Raw genomic sequence first — 25,000 nt, 5'->3', positions numbered from 1 at the left:
CTACAGGAAGCCAGTGGAGGAGATGAAGAGGGGTGTGACATGGGTTCTCTTGGGCTGGTTGAAGACGAGGCGCGCTGCTGCATTCTGAATCATCTGAAGGGGTTTGATGGAGCTGCTGGGAGGCCCGAGAGTAGTGCATTAGAGTAGTCCAGTTTTAAGATAACAAGAGCCTGGACTAGTATCTGTGTGGCCTGTTCGGTGAGGTAGGGTCGGATTCTCTTGATGTTGTACAGGATGAACCTACAGGACCATGCAGTTGTTGAGATGTGGTCTGTAAAGGTCAAGCTATCATCAAGACTCACCCCAAGGTTCCTGGCTGTCCGGGTTGGCTTGAGTGTGGTTGAGCTGTACACTGAGGTTGTGGTTGATTGAGGGACAGGCTGGGATGATGAGAAGCTCATATTTTGTCAAATTGAGCATAAGGTGGAGTTCCCTCATCCAGTATGTCAGACATGCAAGCAGAGATTCATGCAGAGACAGATGGATCATCAGGTTGGAAGGACAAATAGAGCTGGGTGTCATCAGCATAGCAATGGAATGAGAAGCCATGAGACTCAATCACCTGCCCTAGAGATGTACTATACATAGAAAAGAGCAGCACCCAAAACTGACCCCTGTGGAACCCTAGTTGTGAGTTGCTGAGTTTCAAAAATACCTCCCCTCCTCAATACCCTGAAGGACCTGTCTGAGAGATAGGATTCCACCCAGCGCAGAACTGTTCCAGTGATGCCCAGGCTGGAGACAGTTGACAGGAGGATCTGATGGTTCACAGTGTCGAAAGCAGCAGAGGAGTCGAGTAGGATGAGCACAGATGATCTAGAGGTTGCTCTTGCTAGTCGTAAGGCTTCAGTGATAGAAAGCAGAGCAGTCTCCATGGAGTGATTGCTCTTGAAGCCTGACTGCTTGGTGTCCAGGAGGTTGTTCTGTGTGAGAAAATGGAGAGTTGATTAAAAACAGCTCTTTCAAGAGTTTTGGAAAGAAAAAGGAGGAGGGAAACAGGTCTGTAGTTGTCAACCGCAGCAGAGTTAAGTGACATTTTTAAGCAGTCGGGTAACCCGGGCCTGCTTAAATGAGGCATTTTATGTGCCAGTAGAGAGGGATGTGTTAAAGATGTGTGTGAGTGCAGGTAATAGTGTGGGAGAGATGGACTGAAGAAGGTGAGAAGGGATAGAGGATCAAGAGGACAGGTTGTGGGACGGCTAGAGAGGAGGAGTTTAGAGACATCAGTCTATAAGAGAGGAGAGAAGGAGGACAGTTGGGAGTTACATGGAGGAGGAATCGGTCTATGCATGTTTGGGGTTGAGAACTGGGTCCTGATTGATGTAACCTTGTTTGAAAAGAAAGTGGCAAAGTCATCTGCAGTGAGAGAGGGAGGGGAAGGGGGAGGAGGGGGACAGAGAAGAGAAGAAAAGGTTTTGAAGAGAGTGCGGGTGTTGGGAGAACTGCCAATCATCTCTTGGTAGTATCCGGCTTTAGCAGTGGAGATACTATTGGAAAAAGAGGAGAGAAGTGTTTGGTAATTGGTTAGGTCAGACGGATCATTAGATTTAAGCCATTTCCTTTCAGCTGCTCTTAGTTTGGCCCGGTTGTTATGCAGAGCTTCTGAGAGCCAAGGGCTAGAGGGTGATGTGCGAGCAGGTCTGGAGGTTAGGGGCAGATGCTGTCAAGAGACGATGTTAGAGTGGAACATAGCATTTCAGTTGCAGTGTTTAAGTCCAGTGAGGAGAGGTGTCTATCAGAAGAGGGAAGTGAGGTTGTGACAATGGAGGAGGAGTGTGAGGGGGAAAGGGAGCAAAGATTGCGACAAAAAGAGATAAAAGGTGGAGACAGTGAAGGGGTGAGGGGAGAGAAATAGAGAACTGGATAAAGAAATGGTCAGAGGTGTGGAGAGGAGTAATGAGAAGATTGTGTGTGGTGCAGTTACAAGTGAGGATGAGGTCGAGTTGTTTGCCGGCTTTATGAGTTGCTGGTGTGGTGAAATGCTTGAGGTCAAACCTGGGAAGGAGCGCAAGAAAGTCAGCTGCATGCGGCTTATCTAGGTGAATGTTGAAGTCACCGAGGACCACAAGAGGAGTTCCATCATCCGGGATGGTGGACAGTAGTATGTCAAATTCATCATTGAACTTCCCCAGACCCTGGAGGTCGATAGACAACAAGAAAGTGCATTTTGGCAGGGTCCGTGACTGTAACGGCATGAAATTCAAAGGAAGTGTAGGAGCAAGCGGGAGAGAGAGATGTAAATTTCCATGTTTTGGAGAGAAGCAAACCTGTAGCACCCCCTCGTCTGTTGGGACGTGAGGTGTGGGAGAAGTTGAAGTTGGAGGCTAGGGCAGTGGGTGTGGCAGTGTTCTCAGTATGGATCCAGGTCTCAGTCAGAGCCTGCACACTGAGGTTCTAGTGGGTTGCAAAATCAGGAATGAAGTCTTCCCTGTTCACCGCAGATCAGCAGTTCCAAAGTCTGATAGAGGACGTGAAGGAATCTGCAGAGGCCACATGCAGAGAGCGTAGGGTGTTTAAATTGCGTACTTTCCTGGGAGTGTGCCGTGGTCTGTACCTGTGGTGAATAACAGGGATGAACTGATGACACGTGTTAGTGTGTAAACAGGTAAACAGTGAGGGGAAGAGAGGAGGAAAAGGTGGAGAGAGGGAGAAAAGTGTACTTAGCAGCATGAGCGGTGTCTTGTCGGTGTCCTTGCTCGCTGGCCTCGCGCAGGTCTTTACATGACAAGGGCTGATGCTTCTGCTGATGCAGCTGCCTCAGCGTTTCCTAGTTCTTAAATACTGTGGTGGGAGTGCTTCACAGCTGAGCATGCCTCTTTAATTATCAACACAAAGTGTAATCGCGTGAACGAGCGACTCCCGGCCGAAACTGAATATGCATATCGGAATTATCTCTAATCTAGTAACGTGTAAACAACTCGTAGCAACAAGGAAGTGCAGTTACAGCTTCTGTCTGACAACCGATGATAAAACTAGCTTCAACTAAAAAACTTACTATAGAAACAATAACATATTAAAACAAGTGCATTAATATAAACCTGTGATTTGTAGCTGCGCTACTGTTGGAGTAATTCTGACCTTCTGACCAATCAGGATACAGAATAAAGCAGCACCATGGTGTACAGTAATTACAATTAGTGCATCGCTCTGTAATCTAAAATCACGATGACTTATTGATCAATAAATAACAGAAACTTGATATATTTTCCTAAATTCTTTATTGAATCTGTTTTATAATGATCAGGTTTCATGCATCTGTTTGCAGCTTTCCTTCTTCTTGCTTTTCTTTTTTGAAGGACGTTCCCTTGCTGCAGGTCAGTGATAAAGAGGTGAGGAATGAGCTGGAAAATTGTCCAAATCTTACACCTTCTCGCATATAATTACTGCTGTGACTTCATCGCATGTCAATGTCTGTAAAATAAAACAAAAATGACATTAATGTCCACTTTAAAGAGCCTCGGTCTTATTCACAAGTGAACATTTTCTCACCATGATCAATTTCCCATCCTGGATCTCTCGAACTTCTGTGGCCTCTTTACTGTCCCACTTCTGCACCTGGATGAGTTTGTCTCCATCCAGGGTTATAACAGTCTAAAAAAAAAACAGGGCTGTGGTTATCTGACAACGTAAAACTAAGCCGAGATGTCTAATACACTTCACATCAGATTACAAGTTCTCATATGGCCCCCCACCCAACACAAAACGTCAGCAAAATAGTCTCAATTGTTTGTGCTCCGTTTGTGCTGGTTTGTGCCGTAAAATTTTTGGTTTGTGCTGCTTTGGTTTTGGAGATATTAAAGGAATAATTGTAGGTCATTCTGTGGTCACTCACCCCCCCTCCCCCCCCCCCCCCCCCCCCCCGTTTGTTTGTGGTTCATTTATGCTGGTCTGTGCTGCTAAAAGCTTCGTTTTTGTTACTGCCTTTTTCTAATTTTTTATTTATTTATTTATTTATTTATTTATTTTATTAATATTTTTTTTAAACATTATATTAGAAGTAACAAGGTAAAATCCAAACAGCAAACCAAACCACATCAAATAGTCACATTCACTTAATTGTTACCTATCCACTGTGCATTTTCAACTTTTAAGGGACACACACACACAAACACACACACATACACACACATATATATATATATATATATATATATATATATATATATATATATATATATATATATATATTAATGCTACCACTGTGAGGTGCACTATATTTTAACATCTGCAGTAACAAAATAGGATCCTTGTCATCTAATTCTAAATCATTTCTCTCTTGCTTTGCTTTGCACGGGGTGGCCAAATTGTTCTTTGGCTATCTGCACACGCAAGTTACCAGACATCACACGCTTGGAACATCCAGTGTGCAGGGAGTCATCAGTGTTTTTAATTAAACAATTGAGCAGCATTGGGCTGTTCATTTCAGGCTCTCCGTCACATTTTATGTGAATGTGGCCATGACATTCCTTACAGTTGCCTCTGATTTCTATATATTTCTCTGTGGCTGATGGATAAACCTTGGCTCTTTTAAAGACAAATGTCCAGGGGCTTTTCGCTTCTTCTCAAATGTGATGATTTATCACGTGTCCAGATGCCAGGCTTCAAAATTGTGCATTCCCTTTTTTGTGTTTTAGAGAACTTGTTTTTGTATTAAACTGTTTCACGCATGAATTCAGTCCATTTCTGAAATGGAACTTCAAGATCAAAAGTCCAACAATCTTTTGGTCTGGGGTAAAGGGACCCTGGCTCAAAATCAGTGTCCTCACTACTGCCACTTGTTTCATGATCACTTTCATAAATATACCCTAAAGCAGTCCAGATGTTGTCTGTTCAATTTAACAAAAGTACATAGAGCCTTTGCAGTGATCTTGTTTTCTAGCTGCTCACTAAGCTCTGTCCGGATGCTCTGATTAGGAGTATCTACATTACCATTTTGGACTACGGCCTCTTTTGATGAACAGAGGACTGTGAAAATGGAATCCCTGTCCACTGCTCGTTTCTTGGGCATCTGGCATAAGCAAAACATAATTACCCACTGACATAATCCTGACTCAAAAATTGTCATGTACAGTATAAACTTGTTTTTATGTATTATTGTATTTGCCTGAATACAAGCAAAATATAATCTAGTAAAAATATATAAGGATATTATATCTTATATTAGGACCAATATGGTAATGTTGACCCCTAGATGCACAACGTATTCAAAAAACTAACATGGGTACCATGTGCAGCTGTAATTAACATTTCATAGCTCCATTAGCCATATTAGTATTAGCAATGAGTTTTCTGTTCAATAAACATTGACAGTCTTAGCTCTCTAATGTCGTACCATTATGATTGAAGTTAACTAATAATATTGTAACTGACAGTGTTAAAACATTGTACTTACACTGGCCAGAATGTTGATTTAGTAACTATATCAACTTTTCCTATACTAACACTAATTTCCACAAGAGCATCGTGAAGAGAAGTGTCACTTACACCTAGTGGTGTGAAGTAAAGTGTAGCAGATGATTCTCTTGTAAATAAATGAAAAGTTCAATCAGGAGAGACCAGTGAATGAAGTAAAGATAATGGTTTATTGAACAAATTATGAGATGATTAGTTTGAAAAGTCTTCAGCAATTAGAATCTAAAAGTGCGCTCACACCGAGGAGATTTGTGCCTAGAAGTCAGTGTCTAATATTTTAAAAACTGAAGCAGTGACAAACTAAACTTTTAGTGGCCCAAACCAGCACAAACGATTGAGCCTATTTGGCATGAATTTGGAGCATGTGGGGGGCTGAGTGACCTCAGAATGACCCATAAATATTCTTTTAATATCTCCAAAACCGAAGCAGCACAAACGATTGAGACTATTTTGGCAAGGTTTTGTGTTGGGTGGGGGGCTTCATGCAGGTGCATCACCAGGTGGACTCACAAGATTATACATTCACACTTCCAAATGCAAACTCTGACACTCTGATAATAAAATGTTTAAGAATTAATTTTCTTACTTTGCAAACCCTGCCATCAAGGGCTTTGTCATCAAACTCTTCACCGAGTGTGAACCTGATTTCATGCTCACTGACGATGGTTTGTGTTTTAAACACCACAATGTCGTCCTCTTGGGAAAAGGTGTAGACTGGTTTAATTACATTTGCGACACTTCTCAATTCATCGTTAAGACCTGTAAAAGGACATGTAGGGAAAATTTAATTTTATCTACATTCGACGTCACAGCACATAATATAAAGTACAAAAAAACTTACCAATTACTTTCAGGTAATTGTCAAAGTTTTCACTTTTGACAGTTTTCCAGCTTGCAAAGAAGGCTTCCATGTTTATAATATAGTATTAAGGTAATGTCTATTGAGAATACACCCTGATTACACCCTGATTACACAGAGACCTGCACAGTGAGGAGGTATTTATACCCAATGTGTTAGAGAAAACACGAGCTTTACTGACTTTTCCCACATTCTTGATTTGTTTATGGAAATATATTTGGATATGATTTAGGAAGACATTTATAAAGGTTAAAAACTTTTTGGATTATTATCTGTTCTTTACTGGCCAAAAAAAGAAAACATCTATTGCAGAAAAAGCATGAAAACTCAGCATTTATTTTACAGCATAATGAAATTTTATGTAGATAGACAATACAGCGACTTTATTAAAAGTTTTATGAAGAAATTAGACATTTTGCCTAACATGTTGGTAAAGTGTTTTCTTTCATGACACATTAAACATCCCTGCCTTTGTGAATGACAAATCATTATAAAACCAATAAAATTGAAATGATCAGAGACAGTAAAACATCAGCATGGAGTCCTGTGAAGGCCTCAGAATGTCCAGACATCCTGAAACGACCAAAACAGCTCTGACCTGTTAAGATATGGACTCCACAAGACCTCTGAAGGTGTGCTGTGGGATCTGACACCAAGATGTTAGCAGCAGATCCTTTAAGTCCTGTAAGTTATGAGGTGGGGCCTCCATGGATCATTGTCCTGCACATCCCACAGATGATAGGTCAGATTGAGATCTGGGGAATTTTGAGGCCGAGTCAACACCTTGAACTCTCTGTCATATTCCTCAAACTGTTCCTGAACGATTTTTACAGTGTCTCAGGGAGCATTGTCCTGCTGAAAGAAACCACTGCCATTTGGGAACACCATTGACATGAAGGGGTGTACTCAGTCTGCAACAATGTTGGTGGTACATGTCAAAGTAACATCCACATGAATGCAGGACCCAAGGTTTCCCAGCAGAACATTGCCTAGAGCATCACAGTGCATCCACCGGCTCGCCTTCTTCCCATAGTGCATCCTGGTGCCGTCTCTTCCTGAGATAAGCATCGCACACACACCCGGCCTCCACATGATGCAAAAGAAAACCTGATTCATCAGACCAGGCCACCTTCTTCCATTGCTCCATGGTCCAGTTCTGATGCTCATGTGCCCTCTGTAGGAGTTCACCAGTTGTCCTTCCTTGGACCACTTTTGGTAGGTACTAACCACTGCATACCGGGAACACCCCACAAGACCTGCCATTTTTTAGATGCTCTGACCCAGTCCTTTCATCGCTCAGACCCTTACGCTCACCCATTTTCCTGCTTCCAACACATCACCTTCAAGAACTGACTGTTCATGGGGGACTAATGTATCCCACTCCTTGAAAGGTGTCATCGTAACCAGATAATCCACGTAATTCACGTCACCTGTCAGTGGTTTTAATGTTATGGCTGAACAGTGTATATAAAAACAAATATAGGAAATATTATCCAATTTTTGTATTTAAAGTATTTTTTATTTGTCACTGCTCAGGAATATTTCCTTAAATAAACCATAGACATTTTTCCTCCAGTTTGAATTAATTTCAGAAGTCATGTACTTCATAAATCACTTACATAATTCTTTTTAATAAAACAAAAGCAATTAACACAAGGCAGAATATAACATGCTGAGACGACTTTGATAAAAATGAAGTAAATGCGTAAAAGGTTATTAAAATAGAGATGATACTGACTCACCTTCTTGTGTGGGAAATTTAATAGGAATGTGTTCTGATGAACATGTGCTGCAAAGCAACTGAACTAGTTCAACATATCGCTAATATTAGAGAAATCATTTCAGCAAATGTATTTCTGTAAAGGTTGAATGATTTCCCAACAACTAATCATAAATTGCACATGACCTTAAAGACCTGTTGGCGTTGGATTGTTCAAAGCACTTTTCTCTGCAGTGTGTAAAGTCTCAGAGGTGCCACAAACAAGAAGTCCATCAAGGACAACTGAAAAAAACCCCTAGATAACTGTGGATCAGGACGGAGAACCGTGCTCGGGACCTGATCGACTCCAGTCGGGACGCATGGGCGAGGGTACGTGGTGTCGAAACACAGGAATGCCTTCAGGTACCTGCTTGTCTGCTTCTCCATTCTTCAAAAAGTGAGGTACACTCACGATGCTTTGCATTTTGTATTCAAACATTTTCAGCAATTTGCTTTATATTTGAATAGAAACTGTGAGAAGAAAATTCACACAAAAAAACTGAATAAAATTCAAAATAGCTGAAGTTTATCAAAAAAAGAGCTGCATTTAATGTGATATACATTCACAAAAATACAAAACATTTTTGTCACTGAATGAAAAAGTCCCAGAAAACATCACAAAGGCATCATCACATGAGCATAAAACTTTATTAATGACACTCCATAAATAATCAACAGGAAACAAGTAGTCCAATTTATCAGGCGGCAGATACGGACACAAATGCAGGTGAACAACAGCTTTATTTATAAAGCATGCAGAGAAATCCAAATCGTGAGACAAAAACAAGGTCAAACAACAGGTAATGCTCAGGTGATGTACAAACAGCAGACACTGGGATAGACAAGAGCAACAATGACAAAACCAGAACAGGATAAAAAACAGTAAGACTATGTGTGGTCTTCAGATTTAAACTGAGGTTTATTTACAATGCTACAGTAGTCCTGGTAGGAAAACAACCCAAATCTATACACAAAAGTAACAAAGGAATCAGAAAAGCAAAACAAAAAAAGTACAAATATAACAAAGATATTAAAGATATGAATATGCAACTTTTATACTAGTAGGAAAATTGTTCACAGCACCACAACTGCACACTTACCTGCCGTGTAAACTGCACAGGAACAATGGCTTGGGGCTCCCTTTTAAAGTCCAAGCCCCTTCCCCTTTGGCTGACCCATTGTTAGGTAAGTATTGTAGGGATGTACAATACTGTGCAAAAGTCTTAGACACATGCGAAGAAATGCTGCAGAACATACATGCCTTCAAAAATAATGAACTTAAATATTCTACAAAAGCAGTAATCAGTAATTTTTTTCTGAAAAGTGGTCTCTTACGTAATGTGCTGCTTTCTTTACTGACATACAAACATTTTTCTGTAACATCTAATTCTGGGGTGAAAAACAATGTTCGGAAATCTAAAATGTTTTTGTACAAAAAAGTACAAAAAATAAAAAGGCATAAAATAACAAATTCTAACTATAAGTTTGTACTAAACACAATAGGGTGTCTAAGACTTTTGCACAGTTCTGTACACTGTAGCGAGCCTGTACAGCGGGGGCTGAGCACATACACACAACAGGCGTTTCTGAGGCAAACGTGCAGAGTTCATTTAAGTGCAGTGGGGGTGTGAGGTGCAAAGGAGGTGCAGTGGGGTTAAGTCCTCGGACACCGGTCTCGTCCATAGTTGCAGCAAGGGGGCGAAATCCTCCATTCCCTCTGAACTCTCTGCAAGAGACACAAGACAGACTCTCACGCATACCTCGGGGGCTTTCTCCCTTTGCGAGCGGAGGATCGCCCTTTTATACTCTGCTGTCGGCTGCTGTATGGTGGAGAGTGTTACGGTACCGCCAGCAGATGGCGCTGTGGCAACAACATGCACGAGCAGCTTGAGAACGCGCAGAGCACGTGAGTGAAGTGCGCATGGACGCTAAAGCTGGGTAAAGTGTCGCCAGCTGTCGGCAATCAAGGGACTGTCTACTTAAACCCCTCGCGTTGCTGCGCACAGGGCTAAACAAAAATACATAAACTAAACAAAGCTAAAGTAAAGTAAAGTGTTGTAGTAAGGCAATGGAACGTCAAGCCAAGTAAAACAAGGAGGAGAAAGGACTAATAGAGAAGATGACGGAATGTATAATGGTGCCAGGTTGTGATGTGCCATGCTCTGTCTGTTGTCCTGTTACTTAGTTTATACCCTGTCATAGTTGAGTGTTTGTATCCTGTTCATGAGATGTTCCTGCTCTTGTTAAGTGAGATGTTCCTGTTCGGGTTAACTGAGATGTTCCTGTTCGATTTCACTGAGATGTTCCTGTTCGATTTCACTGAGATGTTCCTGTTCGGGTTAACTGAGATGTTCCTGTTCGGGTTAACTGAGATGTTCCTGTTCTAGCTAACTGAGATGTTCCTGTTCGGGTTAACTGAGATGTTCCTGTTCGATTTCACTGAGATGTTCCTGTTCGGGTTAACTGAGATGTTCCTGTTCGGATTAACTGAGATGTTCCTGTTCGATTTCACTGAGATGTTCCTGTTCTGGTTAAATGGGAGTTTCCTGCTTTAGTTAAATGAAGTGTCCATGCTCTAGGTTAGAGTTTTATGTTTATATCTGGTTTCCTGCCTCCTCGTATGTTTATTTAAATGGCACAATGAAGACTGCTCTCCTGCACTTACTTCCTGTCTCCAAGCCCTGTTTCGTAACAGAGAGCGGCCGCGCTGATCATCATTCACCAGCCATGTGTGTGTTGGCAGCCCCGCCCTGCAGCCACACGCTCTCTGGCTGTCCAAAACATTGGTGGTGCTGAAGCGGAGCTGTCTCTTCAGCACCACAGTGGCAGGCAAGAGGTTCTCTTGGGCCATCTTCCTGTAGCGCTCTAGGTGGTCTCTCATCTCCAGGACATACTGGACAATGCCCTTCTCAGCTTTTGCCATCTGCTCAGATGAAGGGGCCTCCCAGCTCTTCTGCAGGAGAACTGACTGCCGGTGCAGAAGCCTCATCAGCTGTGACGTGAAGTTGGTACTCTGTGAGTTTTGATATACGGTCACATGAAAAAATAAGTAAACCTCATGGACATTCCTTTTTTTTTTTTTTTTTTTTTTTTTTTTTACATATTTGGACAAGCAAACATTTGATCTTCTTTGAAACTATTTATAAAGGTGATTTACTCTATCAAATGAAACATAAAATGTAATTTTTAAGTCATTTTTAAGTAATTTTAACAATTTAAATGAATAAAAACAGATCAGTTACATGGAAAAAAGTAAGTACACCCCTACATTTATCACACCTTCAAATCCATAAAATTAGAATCAGGTGTTGAAGATCGGGTGCAAGTGATTAGAACCTGCTTAGGGAGTGCAGGTGGAACCCGTCTTATTTATACCCCTCTCATATCTAGTGTCTGGTGTTCTCTTTGTTATTGAGGTGTGTGGTGTCATCATGCCAAGATCTAAAGAGTTCTGTAAGGCCTTCAGAAAAAAAGGTTGTGGATGCCTTTGAGTCTGGCGAGGGATTTAAAAAGATCTCCACATTATTTGAAATACATCATTCCACTGTAAACAAAATAGATTTCAAACGACAGCAAATTTTCCAGGACTGGCCATCCTAGCAAATTCAGACCAAGAGCAGACCACCTGCTGAAAAAGAAATCTCCAAGAACCCCAACATTTTACCACAGGATATGCTAGTAAGTCTTGCAACTGTTGGTGTCAACGTGCATGCTTCTACAATCAGAAAGAGATTGCACAGATTTGACCTGCATGGGAGGTGAGCCAGGAAGAAGCTGTCACAAGACTACAGTTTGCCAATGAGTATATAGGCAAAGACCAGGCCTTTCGGAATCACGTGCTCTGGACAGACGGATCAAAGATAGAGTTGTTTGGCCACAGTAACAGCAGACATGTTTGACGCTGACCAAAGACAGCTTTTCAGGAGAAGCACCTCATACCAACTGTGAAGCACGGTGGTGGAAATGTTATAGTTTGGAGTTGCTTCACTACTTCAGGGACTGGACAGCTTGCATTCATTGATTAAACTATGATTAAATTCTGCATCATATCAAAGAGTGCTTGAAGATAATGTGAGGACATCCGAAGGTTGAAGTTGAATCAAAAGTGAGCCTTTCAAATGGATAGTGATCCTATGCACATTAGCAAATCCACCAAGGAATGTCTAAAACAGAAGAAATGGAGGGTTATGGAAGGGGGGGGGTGCAGAACATGAAAGAAAAATCCCAAACACCTTGCAGCTGAATGAATATTGCATGGAAGGGTGGTGTCAAATATTCCCACAAGCCTGGTGGACAATTATGTAAAATGCCTACAAGAAGTTATTTCTGCTAAATGGGGCAATACTAGCTTCTGAGGCCAAGGGTGTACTTACTTTTTTCACAGAAGAATATCACATCTATTGATATTTCTGTTGAATAAATGATTGAAAAAGCCATTTTTCCTTGTAGTTTTGTTCAAGTATATCATCTTTATTAATGGACACTCTTTCAAAGATGATCAAATGTTTTCTTGTCCATATATGTCAAAAAAGCCAACATTTTCCATGCAGTGTATTTATGTTTTCACACAACTGGACATTTACAAAAATACAAAATATCTTGCATGATTAGTAATCAGGAGAGTGTGAACGTGACAGTGATTGTGTGAGTTGGGAGTTGGATTCTGTGGAGGCCATGTCTGTGGGCCATGTGGTGTTAAAGGTGTTGTAGTTGGACGCAGATTCTGGCATTGACGTGAAACAATTAACCAATGATAACACGTTTTCTATAATAATCCACACTGTATGTAATCAGCTGAGTTTATAGAGTAAGCACAGTACAACATCAAAATAAATACATATGAGCATAGTGTCATGAAATAAACTTAATGGAGATTAGGACGGATGCAAGTGCAGTAAAAGACCTTTATTTGAGAGAGAGGAAGGCAGACAAATCCAAAATGGTAATCCAAAGCGTGGTCTAATAACAGGCAAAAGGTCAGGCGATATACAAGCAGGCATAAACTGGGCGAGGCTAGAATCGAAAATGAGAAACGAGAAACAAGGTCAATAAATATGAATCAAGATGAGAAACAACGAACAACCACTTGGTAATGAGCTAAACCCAATACTACGCAATGTGCACAAAGACACGAGGGGTTTATATAACAAACGTAATCATGGGTTAAACACAGGACAGCTGAAAACAATCATGTCACACATTCTGAAAACAAACAATGACAAAAGAGGGGCAGAGACAGAACATAACCAAAGTCAGTGTCATGAAGACCGAAAATCGTGCGTTTGCTAAGGGTTTGCGCACTGGGCTCATGCATGAGCCTGCGCTTCAGTTTTCCGAGCACGCTGCAAACATGTTTATTACAAATATTAACTTGGTCAATAGTTACATAGAGAGATATGTAATGTTTATAAAGTGTATAGCTGTCATTTATGCAGATTCTCAAGCCACTATAGAATTTTACTGTACCACTTTCATGTTTTTATTGCACTGACACAGACTGTCACTCTTATTTTTGTTGATAGTCAAAAAAAAGGCAAGAAAGAGAGAGAAGAGTTTGAAGGAGAGAGAGACAGTCAGTTGGGTAGAATGAAAAAAAAACGATATTAAATTACTTTGGACCACAGGGTAAAAAAGCTGGGAGTGAGAGGACAGAGGGTCGTGATATAGAAGATAATGTTCACTGACATTTCATGTTCCTATCCTGATACTCAGGAAAGCATATTATTTGGAGGAGACGTAGGTGTAATAAGTGCAATGTTATTATATATTATAGAGGTGTTTATACAAATGTTTGTAATAATATGTAAATTAGATGATTACATAATCTCCTGTGTGGAGTGAGACCATGTATATAAACATATAATGTTCCCTTGTGTGTTGTGCCTTTGTGAAACATACTGCAGAGGAATATCTTATTTTCTCCAGTTCTTTATTGAGTTTAGGTTTTACAAGTTTTCGGAAACTGTTTCCCACCCAAGTGTCAGGACATATGGGTAATATGTAATCTTTATCTTCATAGATTGCATTCTTCCTTTTGGTGGGAATTTAGATCTTCTCGTAGGTGTGAACAGATGTGACATCCCCAAATGTTAAAGTCTATAAAATACAATAAATATTCTATTATGCCTGCTTTTTAAAAATCACATAAAACTCTCAATCAAAAAAGTAATAAATGTTCAAACATTCTCACTGCAGTCATTGTCCCATCCTGGACCTCGCAGATGGTGGTGACCTCTTTACCGTCCCACTTCTGCAGCTGTATCAGTTTCCCTCCTTCCAGATTCATAACAGTCTAAAAACAGTTTGGCTTTTGTTATTGTGGGAGAAGTCAAAGCTAGCCCATAGTTTATTCTTTAGTTCTGACTATACTGGAGAGATAAGCTCATTCAAGCATGTCAGAAAGTAAATCTAGAGTAAACCGATACACCTGTGAAAATGTTGTGACCACCTACAACCTCAGCAGTGCAGTTTGAAATGAAATGGTATGTCAAAGCCTACATTTTGTACCAGTATAATGAGTAATAAAAACGAGGGAAGTCTTATGTGTAGTGTACTTACTTTGCAGTATCGGAAGTCTATGGTATTTTCGTCAAATTCCTCGCCCAGTTTGAATGAGAGTGTGACACTTTTGGTGGTGGTCTCATACGTTTTAATTTTCATGACTATATTATCTCCATCTTGTGAAAATATCACCACTGATGTCATGTTATTTCCATATTGTCTCACTGATGGTGAAAGGCCTGTGAAAATATATATGGTCCAAAATATAAACAAAATGATTTTTTAAACACTGTCTGAAATGGCAAAGAACTCTCAAACAAAATATGACAAGAACTTACCCATTGCTTCCATCAATTCATCGAAATTTGTACAACTGACCAGTTTCCAACTGCCGAAAAATGCATCCATTTTCTACTTTTATTATTAAGTGTATTTCACTCAGGAAACCACAACTGCTTTAAGCAAACCTCACTTCTGGAATTTATACAGTGTGCCTAGATCATTCATAATGTTTTTTTGGGGGAGGAGATTTTTCTCAGCTTCCTGATTGGTACAGAACCTAACCAACAACAGTAACTCATAATGCACAATCATTTTATCATAATCATAATGTATCAATGTAAAATTTCATCAACGTAAAAGTACAAAAAAATTATTAATATGTTGACCACATAATGTTTGTTTGTTTGTTTGTTTGCATGTGCAACTGCTGTTTATTTGTGTAACTTCTGTCTGAGTTAAATAAATAAAGTCAGATACTAGGGTTTATTATGTAACTTTCTTGAGGTGGGAGAAATATTATATTACCGTTCTGCAATAAATACAGTCAACTTAGTTATTAAAGAGTATTAAAAAAAATAAATAGATGAAACAGTTGATTTTTCTAATGTTACTCAGAGTAACAGTCTGAGAAGACAATCTTTTATTATTCTCAGCAAAATGCAAATGTTTCAGGTTGTTAAATGTTAACTCAGCAACTATGTGATCCAGTATCTTGATAACAGTTTGGCTGCAGCAGAATCAGCAGATTCCCAATAATCAGTAGTTGGATATTTACCAAGTATATATTTGATAATTTTTATTATAACTTGTTTTTTTTTCCAGAAATTTGCTTATAATTTGAAAGGAAACCTTAAGAGGGCGCATGGTGGCTTAGTGTTTAGCATGTTCTCTCACACCTCCAGGGTTGAGGGCTTGATTCCCACCGTGGCCCTGTGTGTGCAGAGTTTGCATGTTCTCCCTGTGCTGCGGGGGTTTCCTCCAGGTACTCCGGTTTCCTCCCCCAGTTCAAAGACATGCATGGTAGGCTGATTGGCATGTCCAAAGCGATGTGTGTATGTGATTGTGCCCTGTGATGTATTGGCACCCTGTCCAGGGTGTACCCCGCCTTGTGCCCCATGGTCCCTGGGACAGACTCCAGGTTCCCTGTGACCCTGAAGGATAAGCGGTACAGAAGATGGATGGGATGTAGGAAACCTTAAGAAAATGGTGGCAGTAATTTACCACATCAGTGTGATTTGATATGTCTTTTTATTTTTTTTACTTTTCAAACTTTGTGAGAGTTTAAATAATTTTATATATACAGTATCTCACAAAAGTGAGTACACCCCTCACATTTTTGTAAATATTTGATTATATATTTTCATGTGACAACACTGAAGAAATGACACTGTGCTACAATGTAAAGTAGTGAGTGTACAGCTTGTGTAACAGTGTAAATTTGCTGTCCCCTCAAAATAACTCAACACACAGACATTAATGTCTAAACCGCTGGCAACAAAAGTGAGTACACCCCTAAGTGAAAATGTCCAAATTGGGCCCAGTTAGCCATTTTCCCTCCCCGGTGTCATGTGACTTGTTGGTGTTACAAGGTCTCAGGTGTGAGTGGGGAGCAGGTGTGTTAAATTTGGTGTCATCGCTCTCACACTCCCTCATACTGGTCACTGGAAGTTCAGCTTGGCACCTCATGGCAAAGAACTCTCTGAGGATCTGAAAAAAATAATTGTTGCTCTACATAAAGATGGCCGAGGCTATAAGAAGATTGCCAAGACCCTGACACTGAGCTGCTGCACGGTGACCAAGACCATACAGCGGTTTAACAGGACAGGTTCCACTCAGAACAGGCCTCGCCATGGTCCACCAAAGAAGTTGAGTGCACGTGCTCAGCATCATATCCAGAGGTTGTGTTTGGGAAATAGACGTATGAGTGCTGCCAGTATTGCTGCAGAGGTTGAAGGGGTGGGGGGTCAGCCTTTCAGTGCTCAGACCATACGCCGCACACTGCATCAAACTGGTCTGCATGGCTGTCGTCCCAGAAGGAAGCCTCTTCTAAAGATGATGCACAAGAAAGACCACAAACAGTTTGCTGAAGACAAGCAGACTAAGGACATGGATTACTGGAACCATGTCCTGTGGTCTGATGAGACCAAGATAAACTTATTTGGTTCAGATGGTGTCAAGCGTGTGTGGGGCAACCAGGTGAGGAGTACAAAGACAAGTGTGTCTTGCCTACAGTCAAGCATGGTGGTGGGAGAGTCATGGTCTGGGGCTGCATGAGTGCTGCCGGCACTGGGGAGCTACAGTTCATTGAGGGAACCATGAATGCCAACATGTACTGTGACATACTGAAGCAGAGCATGATCAGTCTGCAGTATTCCAGCATGATAATGACCCCAAACACACCTTCAAGACGACCACTGCCTTGCTAAAGAAGCTGAGGGTGAAGGTGATGGACTAGCTGAGCATGTCTCCAGACTTAAACCCTATTGAGCATCTGTGGGGAATCCTCAAACGGAAGGTGGAGGAGCACAAGGTCTCTAACATCCACCAGCTCCGTGATGTGGTCATGGAGGAGTGGAAGAGGACTCCAGTGGCAACCTGTGAAGCTCTGGTGAACTCCATGCCCAAGAGGGTTGAGGCAGTGCGGGAAAATAATGGTGGCCACACAAAATATTGACACTTTGGGCCCCTTTGGACAATTTCACTTAGGGGTGTACTCACTTTTGTTGCCAGCGGTTTAGACATTAATGTCTGTGTGTTGAGTTATTTTGAGGGGACAGCAAATTTACACTGTTACACGAGCTGTACACTCACTACTTTACACTGTAGCACAGTGTCATTTCTTCAGTGTTGTCACATGAAAAGATATAATCAAACATTTACACAAATGTGAGGGGTGTACTCACTTTTGTGAGATACTGTATATATATATACACACTTTTTAAATTTTATTTGAGTAAAGAATTTGTGATCTTTCACCACCTCTGTTTATGGGGAATAAACATTAGGTCTAGAGAGTAATTCCAACTATAGGCCTACATATAACATGAAATCCCACATTGTCACACTTACATAAGCTTCATACGCTTGCAGAACATTTGTCTTTAACCCGATGGTCATCTTGCTCAGTTGTTTAAATATGAACAATGTGCTGATGTAGCCCTTGCTACTCCCTGTTGCTGTGATGGAGGAGTGCAGGAGTATATCATGTAGAGGTTGTTTTATACAGTAAGCTGGTTGTTGGCGGTGAAATCCACTGAGACTTGTTGAATGCCTAACTTCTGTTACTGCTAACTAACTGCTAACTAGAAGTTGCTGACTATCAATATAACGACTTTCAGTTTACAACAATTATAGCTGCTAGATAGATAGCCCTGAGACCTGACTTTTAGAACGAATTATAATGAAAAATATGTTCAGTTGTATAGGCTAATAATTAATAATTGCAGGTGATACAGACTAATTAGATAACACTAGTTACTTGTTTGCAGATTTGTCTGACCTGCACAGCACTGCGGCATTTTACAATATCCTAATATAAGTCTTTTCTTTTCCATGCACTTTCTCTCTCTGCTCCAGTCTTCAGTGCATCTACATTGCTTTCTGTTTCATACTGCTTTTATTTACAGAAGCTGGAAGGAGATGAAGCTCAGTCTCACAAATCTCCTGATGACCAGTTTGGGCCTGCAAAGCAGAAGTGGAAAATGTAAAGTAAAACAATCATTTGATGTTACTTTAAAAAAAAAAAAAAAAAAATGTATAGTATAGTTTGCTTATTTATGAGTATCTCCCAAGATATATGTTCCCCTATTAAGGGTTTCTTTTGTTTGTTTGTTTGTTTGTTTAAAAGTCAAACTTATTTAATATATATATATTACTGAATCCTGAAAGTGGACCAAAATAATGAGTTTCTGTCTTCCGTTGTATTTTTTAGACACACCTGTTTCTAAACACACACACACACACACACACACACACACACACACACACACACACACACACACACACACACACACACACACACACACACACACACACACACACACACACACACACACACACACACACACACACACACACACACACACCCACCATCCTTTATAAGACACTGCTCATTCACACAGTCTTTGTGATGTATATGGTCAGTTATTATTGTCTGTCTATACCAAGCTGGTTGCTGTTGTTGTTTCTGTTTTGTCCTCGACTCTGATTATCTGCCGTACCTGCTCTAGTCTGTTTGCCTGATCACCTGACCTTTGCCTGTCTTTTTTTTTTTATCTTTGCCCTGCCATTTGAATTGTTATATTCTCATTAAAACTGTCATACCTGCATTTGCTTCTGTCTCAGCCCCCACAATATATATTTTTCAGTGTTTTTTTTTTCAATTAAAGTATGCAACAAAGTCCATCTAACCATACCAATCTATCATACCAAGTGAATTGCGAGTAAATATCAATCATCACCAAATACTGTATCATTCTCATTGAATACGTACACCTCAGAATTTGCTAAAAACATTATGAACAACTTGTGAACTGTTTTTCTTCATCAGCATGTGAAGAGATTATTGATAAATGATATGAGTTTTATATTATTGTTTTACTGAAAATAAATGTAAATTGTAAATACTCACCACACGCTTCGCATCTCTTGCACCTTGGGCGGCCATGATGGTTTCTGGCCAGCCTGACTAAATGGTCTCAGATAACCAAGTCATATGACCCGAATACTCAAAACAGACCAAATTTTGATAAATGTTAACACGATTGCATGAAAGCCTTTGTTCATGTCTCCTAAAGGATGCTAAAGAGAATGTATTGTCAAGCTTTTGGGAGCCAACTGAACCAGCTGGCAGTGAAGAAAACCATGCTAAATCAGGTAAACTTGATCTTTGAAAGACAACTCTGGGAACTTCAGGAGCTCACTATGACTCTGGGATCAGTCTTATGCTTTGCTTAAAGGTGCCTTGACTTCTGCAGGCAATGACTGAGGCCCAGAGTTCTTCACATGGATGTGGCCTGGGTGCTCTGGGTCTCCTTGGTTCCACTGTCTTCCCCTAATCTGTAGGCAATGTTCCATGTATTGCTCATTACTCAAACCCACAGCAGATTTACCACCTTAATCTCAGTAAAATGCAGTAAGGTGGTTCCTGTTGCAATGAGTTGGGGCATACGTCCTCCAGTCTCACAGATTGGTGGTAATATTAAAAGTGGTTGCAGTGATAAAAAAACAAGCAGCAATGAACACCAAATTTCAGATCAATCTGGCTTTTGGCTATCTGAACTTAACTCCACCCGATATGCACACCTGGTCATAACATTGACCTGAAGATCCGTTTCAAGTTTTATGGGAATCTGGACAACCAGTCCTCAGTTACAGCTGTTTTAGTAAATCAAGCACCACCCTACTAGGATTAATTGCCATATTGTTTGCAAATCTCAACATGTTTTTGATAATTATTGAAGATTAGACTCTGCTAAGTAATTTGACAACAACTTTGTGAACATAGGCCAACAATCATAGGACTAGTTTTCAAAAATATATTGTGCATATTATGCGAAACCTACCTTGGGTGCTTGGACCCCTAAAAACCATAGATGGCCAAATCAGTCACAAAACAGGACAGTCCACAGGGATGTCCACTGAAACTCCCCATAGCCAATCTGGGCCTGCCAAAATTCACACATTGAACTGTTTGAGACAAAACATTTTCACCACAAGATGGTGCACTATAAACATCTTTAAGAATCATCAATACCCTGCAGATGGCATTCATGTGAAAGTACTATGTGTGGGGAAAACAGGTTTACGTTTACTGATTAGAGATGGCAGTATATATTAAAAACAAAAATTATATTAGTGCAAAAAAAGACACTACACCCTACATAAATAAAGAGTGTCTTTTCAATCTACACACTACAGTATATATCACTAACATAAATAACTTGTGTAACATTACAGAAACTTGGATTTGTGAAATGGAATGTGGAAGTTTAACTTCTAAATGTATTTTGTGAAGCTGTAATGTTTTAAAACATAAAAATAAAACAGAACACTGTAGTTCATGTAAAAATAATTAAACAGAAATTTCACACAGAGTTCTTTACACTTTGTAGCGAGCCTAGGCTGCGGCGGTTTGAGGACAGACACACAGGAGGCCACTTAGGTGCAGAACTTGCAGGGTTTTTTATTCAAAAAAAGTGTTTGAAGGTGGGAAAAGGGGAAGTACAGTGAGGTTCTTGGGGGTGGGTGTCTTCCTCGTCGGTGTATGTGGGGTGGTGTGGTCTCATATGGGGGTTGAGTTTCTGGAGGTCTGGGAACTCTGGGTAGGCAGCCAGGTACTGTGGTCCTCCTCTGAGGCGGTATCTTCTGTGGAAAATAGAGATAACTGCATTAGTAGGGTGTTGGAGATGGTCACTTCCCTTATTTAGAGGAGGAAGGCCCTTTTATATGCTCCCATCGGCTGCTGGATGGTGGCGAGCTGATCATTAGATATTCTTTCAGCACCACGGTGGCAGTTGCAGAGGTGCACTTTTCCTCTTTTGTGCGCGGGTCGCCGGCCTGTCGTCAAAACTTTCATAAACTAATATGGTACAAGTGGATTAGCTACAGCAGTGTTGTGTTTATTGTTGGGATTTTAAACATTGAGTTAAACTTACTGCACTTTATGACACATTTGATCACCCTCTAGTTATTCAGTTTGAGACTAAAGTTCATCGTGTACAGTGTGTTAATCATCCTCTAACCTTCATCAGGACCACTTTATGACATGGAGATGAGTTTTGGTTGGTGAACTGTGAGGTAAAGATGTTCAACGACTGATTGGAAAGTTAAAATGTGAGTTCATGTCATGTTTTGGAGGTTGAGACGGATACAAGTGCAGAATTAACATGTTTAATAAAGAACCAAACAAACTACAAAAGGACAGTATGACTTAGAGGCAAAACACTGAGGCAAAGACTAAACATAAAACAAAGAACCAAACACGGCAACAGGGACAATGGCAAAGAAAGACTAACGTAAGGCAAGGAATGCAGTGCAAACTGTGGCTATATACAGGAGTGCTCCTTAACAGAATCGTGATTCAGGTGCAAGTGGTAATGTGACTATGATGCATTGGCTGCTGGGAACTGTAGTTCAGAGTTCCTTCTCTGATTACATGACAGTTCAAATCCTACCACTGCCAGTCTACCACTGCTGGGGCCTTGAGAAAGACCCTTAACCCTCAACTGCTCAGCTGTATAAATGAGATAAATGTAAAACACACACAAATATAAGGACATTTGCCAGATGCTGTAAATGTAAATGCACATGACTATAGTGTTGTTTTGCATTATCTCCAGGGTTACCCACAATTCATGATTAATTAAGACTGTACTGGATGAGTCAGATTGGGCTGTTGGATGTAAAGCTGAAAATATAATTTATGACCCTATAAAAATTAAGTTCAATGTAAATTGTAGCTTAAAATTACTTGCTAAGTTGCAAGGATCGTTTGAGGTCACATGGCAAGTCAGGAGGTCAACTATGAGGTCATGGACAGGAGAAACCTACAGAAGATGTACAGCCTCAACATTCTTTACTTTAAAGATCAGGTAACACCATTTCTGTTGCTGTAACCATTGTGGAAGAGATGAACATAGGGCCCGAGCATCCAAAAAAATCAACCCCTCTCCAATCTCTTGGGGAGAACATATTTCATTGTCCCAGGAAGCAGCGGTTTGCAAGTTGTAACCAAGATGTGTTTTCTCACCTGCCTGATCACAACAACCTCGTGCAGAACCACACTGAGACCCCACCATGATAAGAGAAAAGAGGTTTAGAAGAACCAGACAAAATGCAGAAGAGGTCAACTGGGGGCTGTCTAGGTAGATCTGGTTTTGTGTAGGTTTCTGTTAGGGAAAACGCTTTTAGGTTATACATGAAATATTTATGGGTTAGGAGTAGACAGTTTTAGATTTTTGTCAGTGATAATAGTTGTTATAGCTAATAATTAATTTATATTTTAATAGGTAACAAGCTAAATAGAGAATATTTTAATGTAGGTGTCATCACTCCAAACTTTATCTTTCTACCTAATTTACAACATTCACTTAGACTCATCAATTAGTTACCATGGCATTTATTGGCAGAATTTGGTCTGCAGCATGTGGGGGCATAGTTGACCTGGATTCTGGAACAGGAGGGTGTGATTTGTGGGACAAGCCATAACAGAAATGCTTGTATTTTATTTCCAATTTGATGTTACTGTTCATCGACTATGAGAAAGAGCACAAGTACCAAGTGCTTCATAACCACTAGGTCTTTCTTGTAACACCACTGCATAGTGGTTCAGTGTCATCACTCACACTCTCTGGCAGATGTGGTCCACTTTTCAGGAGGCCACATGTCTGTGTTCACATGCCAAGGGAATCGAACACAGTCATACCTACTACTTCCAGGTCAGTGCCAGAACTGATGGGCCAGCAGGTGGTGGCAGACAGGCTGGACAAGGGGATGGGGATTGGTCTTGGCATGTCACAGGCACCATGTTACCTTACCCAATTCCTCTCACAGTTTTAATAACCGCTGTTTCTCTTTTCTCCTTCTCTTCTGCAGGATGCCTCAACTGATGCCATGAGATGGAACTTGGCCTGGACAGGTCGGTTGGGGTTGTGTTTAGCTCGGACACTACTGTTTTAACTGTACTCACATTAAGACCCTGATGCACCAAAGCCTGATTCGGGATCTGACATTGGAGAAGGGATGGAAGATGAAGGTATATAAAGAAAACACAAAGGACAAAACCATAGAATGAAGGTGTTAGTCCCAAGTAATTTTAGGCAAGCATTGGTTGTAGCAGCTGTGGACTTAAAGCTGTAAGGATAATTTAACACCCAATATTAAATATATATTGTACCTGAGAACAAAACTCACACTTGGTCACTTGCTGCTTGTTTGCTCCAGGCTCAGGAAAGGCAACAAAGGCATCTATAATAGATGCTATTACCTCTGACAATTCTAATGGGCTACAGTGTCCTCAAGTTACTTCCCACATCCAGCTTGATCTTAGTTGCTAAATGGCAAGGGTCCATTGAGGTTACTCTACGAGACAGGGAAGTTGAGTATGCGGTCACATGAACAGACCAAAGGCTATTCACAGATTCATTGTCTCCAGAGTCCAAAACATCCACCTTGTTTGCATTAGACCCTTCTGTCCAGGTTCTTTACAGTGCATCAAAAATAAGGAAGGTCTCACCATCAATAGGTGATGCTTGCTCCTTTGTGTTAGCTACTTTCACTTTCTGTTCAGGCCACACCCACTTGCAGTGACCCCATGGCATGAAAGATGCCAACACAGGCCAGTTGTTGGTATTTGACATTGCAACTTTTTAAATTTCAAGATTCAAGATTTTTATTGGTCACATCCACAGTTATATTCAGTCTATACATGACTTGCAGTGAAATGAAAACCTGGCCTACTCTTCCTTACACTGTGCATTTAAATAAATAAAATAAAAAATAAGAAATAATAAGGAATCATAATTATTTGTACAGGAACGTGCAAAAATAAGTATGTACAAAATATGCAGTATGTTATGTGTAGTAACAATACAAAGTGCAAAGTGCAGTGTGCGGAGTGTCAGTGGAGTGCCGAGTGACTGGAGAGTCTTTGTGGAGTCCTAAGGGATCTGTCTGATGGACATATCTGTGCTGAAGAGTCTGATGGCCTGAGGGAAGAAGCTCCTTCTGAGCCTCTCAGTTTTATCCGTCAGACAACATAAGCGCTTGCCTGATTGCAGCAGGCTGAACAGACAGTTACTGGGGTGGGTGGAGTCCTTGATGATATTATCGCCTGGTGTAGATGTCATGCAGAGAGGGGAAAGCAGACCCGGAGATGCGCTCAGCTAAGTGCACCACTCTCTGCAGGGCTTTGTGCTCCTGGGTTGAGAAGTTTCCGTACCACAGTCCATCGCCAGGTTGTAGCAAATGGTGGTAGTGGACTTCCTTTCTTGTCAGGGTAGAGTCAGTCACTGGTCAGTCCAGGGGGTAGCAGATGGGGGCATGGTTTACTGATAGTCTGGACTGGGAGACGAGTTGAACAGGTGTTTCATTTTAGATACCCTATTTATGTTTTCGCTCTCACTATGAGCAGTGAGATAAGCAAAGCCAAGCAGAGAAGAATGTGTGTTTGTTTTAAGTTGTTTTGT

The 25,000-nt window shown here is 40.7% G+C and overlaps 3 protein-coding genes across 3 annotated transcripts in view; 1 reads left to right on the top strand and 2 right to left on the bottom strand.

The window, feature by feature from the left end:
• The window catches only part of psmc6 (proteasome 26S subunit, ATPase 6), a 270,786-nt gene that overhangs the window by 142,781 nt on the left and 103,005 nt on the right, over nt 1–25,000 (top strand). The gene's annotated exons all lie outside the window — the stretch shown is intronic.
• Nucleotides 3,202–6,412, bottom strand: LOC108261865 (fatty acid-binding protein, brain). The gene is made up of 4 exons (XM_053675891.1): nt 6,254–6,412; nt 5,999–6,171; nt 3,490–3,591; nt 3,202–3,411 (listed from the first exon to the last, which is right to left on the bottom strand). Exons 1-4 carry the CDS (start codon nt 6,321–6,323, stop codon nt 3,361–3,363), a joined length of 396 nt encoding a protein of 131 aa, XP_053531866.1. The 5' UTR covers nt 6,324–6,412; the 3' UTR covers nt 3,202–3,360.
• LOC108257689 (fatty acid-binding protein, brain) lies at nt 12,571–14,999 on the bottom strand. Its single transcript, XM_017455626.3, has 4 exons — nt 14,870–14,999; nt 14,589–14,770; nt 14,221–14,322; nt 12,571–14,126 (listed from the first exon to the last, which is right to left on the bottom strand). Exons 1-4 carry the CDS (start codon nt 14,937–14,939, stop codon nt 14,076–14,078), a joined length of 405 nt encoding a protein of 134 aa, XP_017311115.1. The 5' UTR covers nt 14,940–14,999; the 3' UTR covers nt 12,571–14,075.

Source organism: Ictalurus punctatus, chromosome 25 (genome assembly GCF_001660625.3).
Source record: "Ictalurus punctatus breed USDA103 chromosome 25, Coco_2.0, whole genome shotgun sequence".
NCBI lineage: Eukaryota > Metazoa > Chordata > Actinopteri > Siluriformes > Ictaluridae > Ictalurus > Ictalurus punctatus.
Note: the sequence above shows the minus strand (reverse complement) of the source record. Positions and strands in the feature narration are given on the sequence as shown.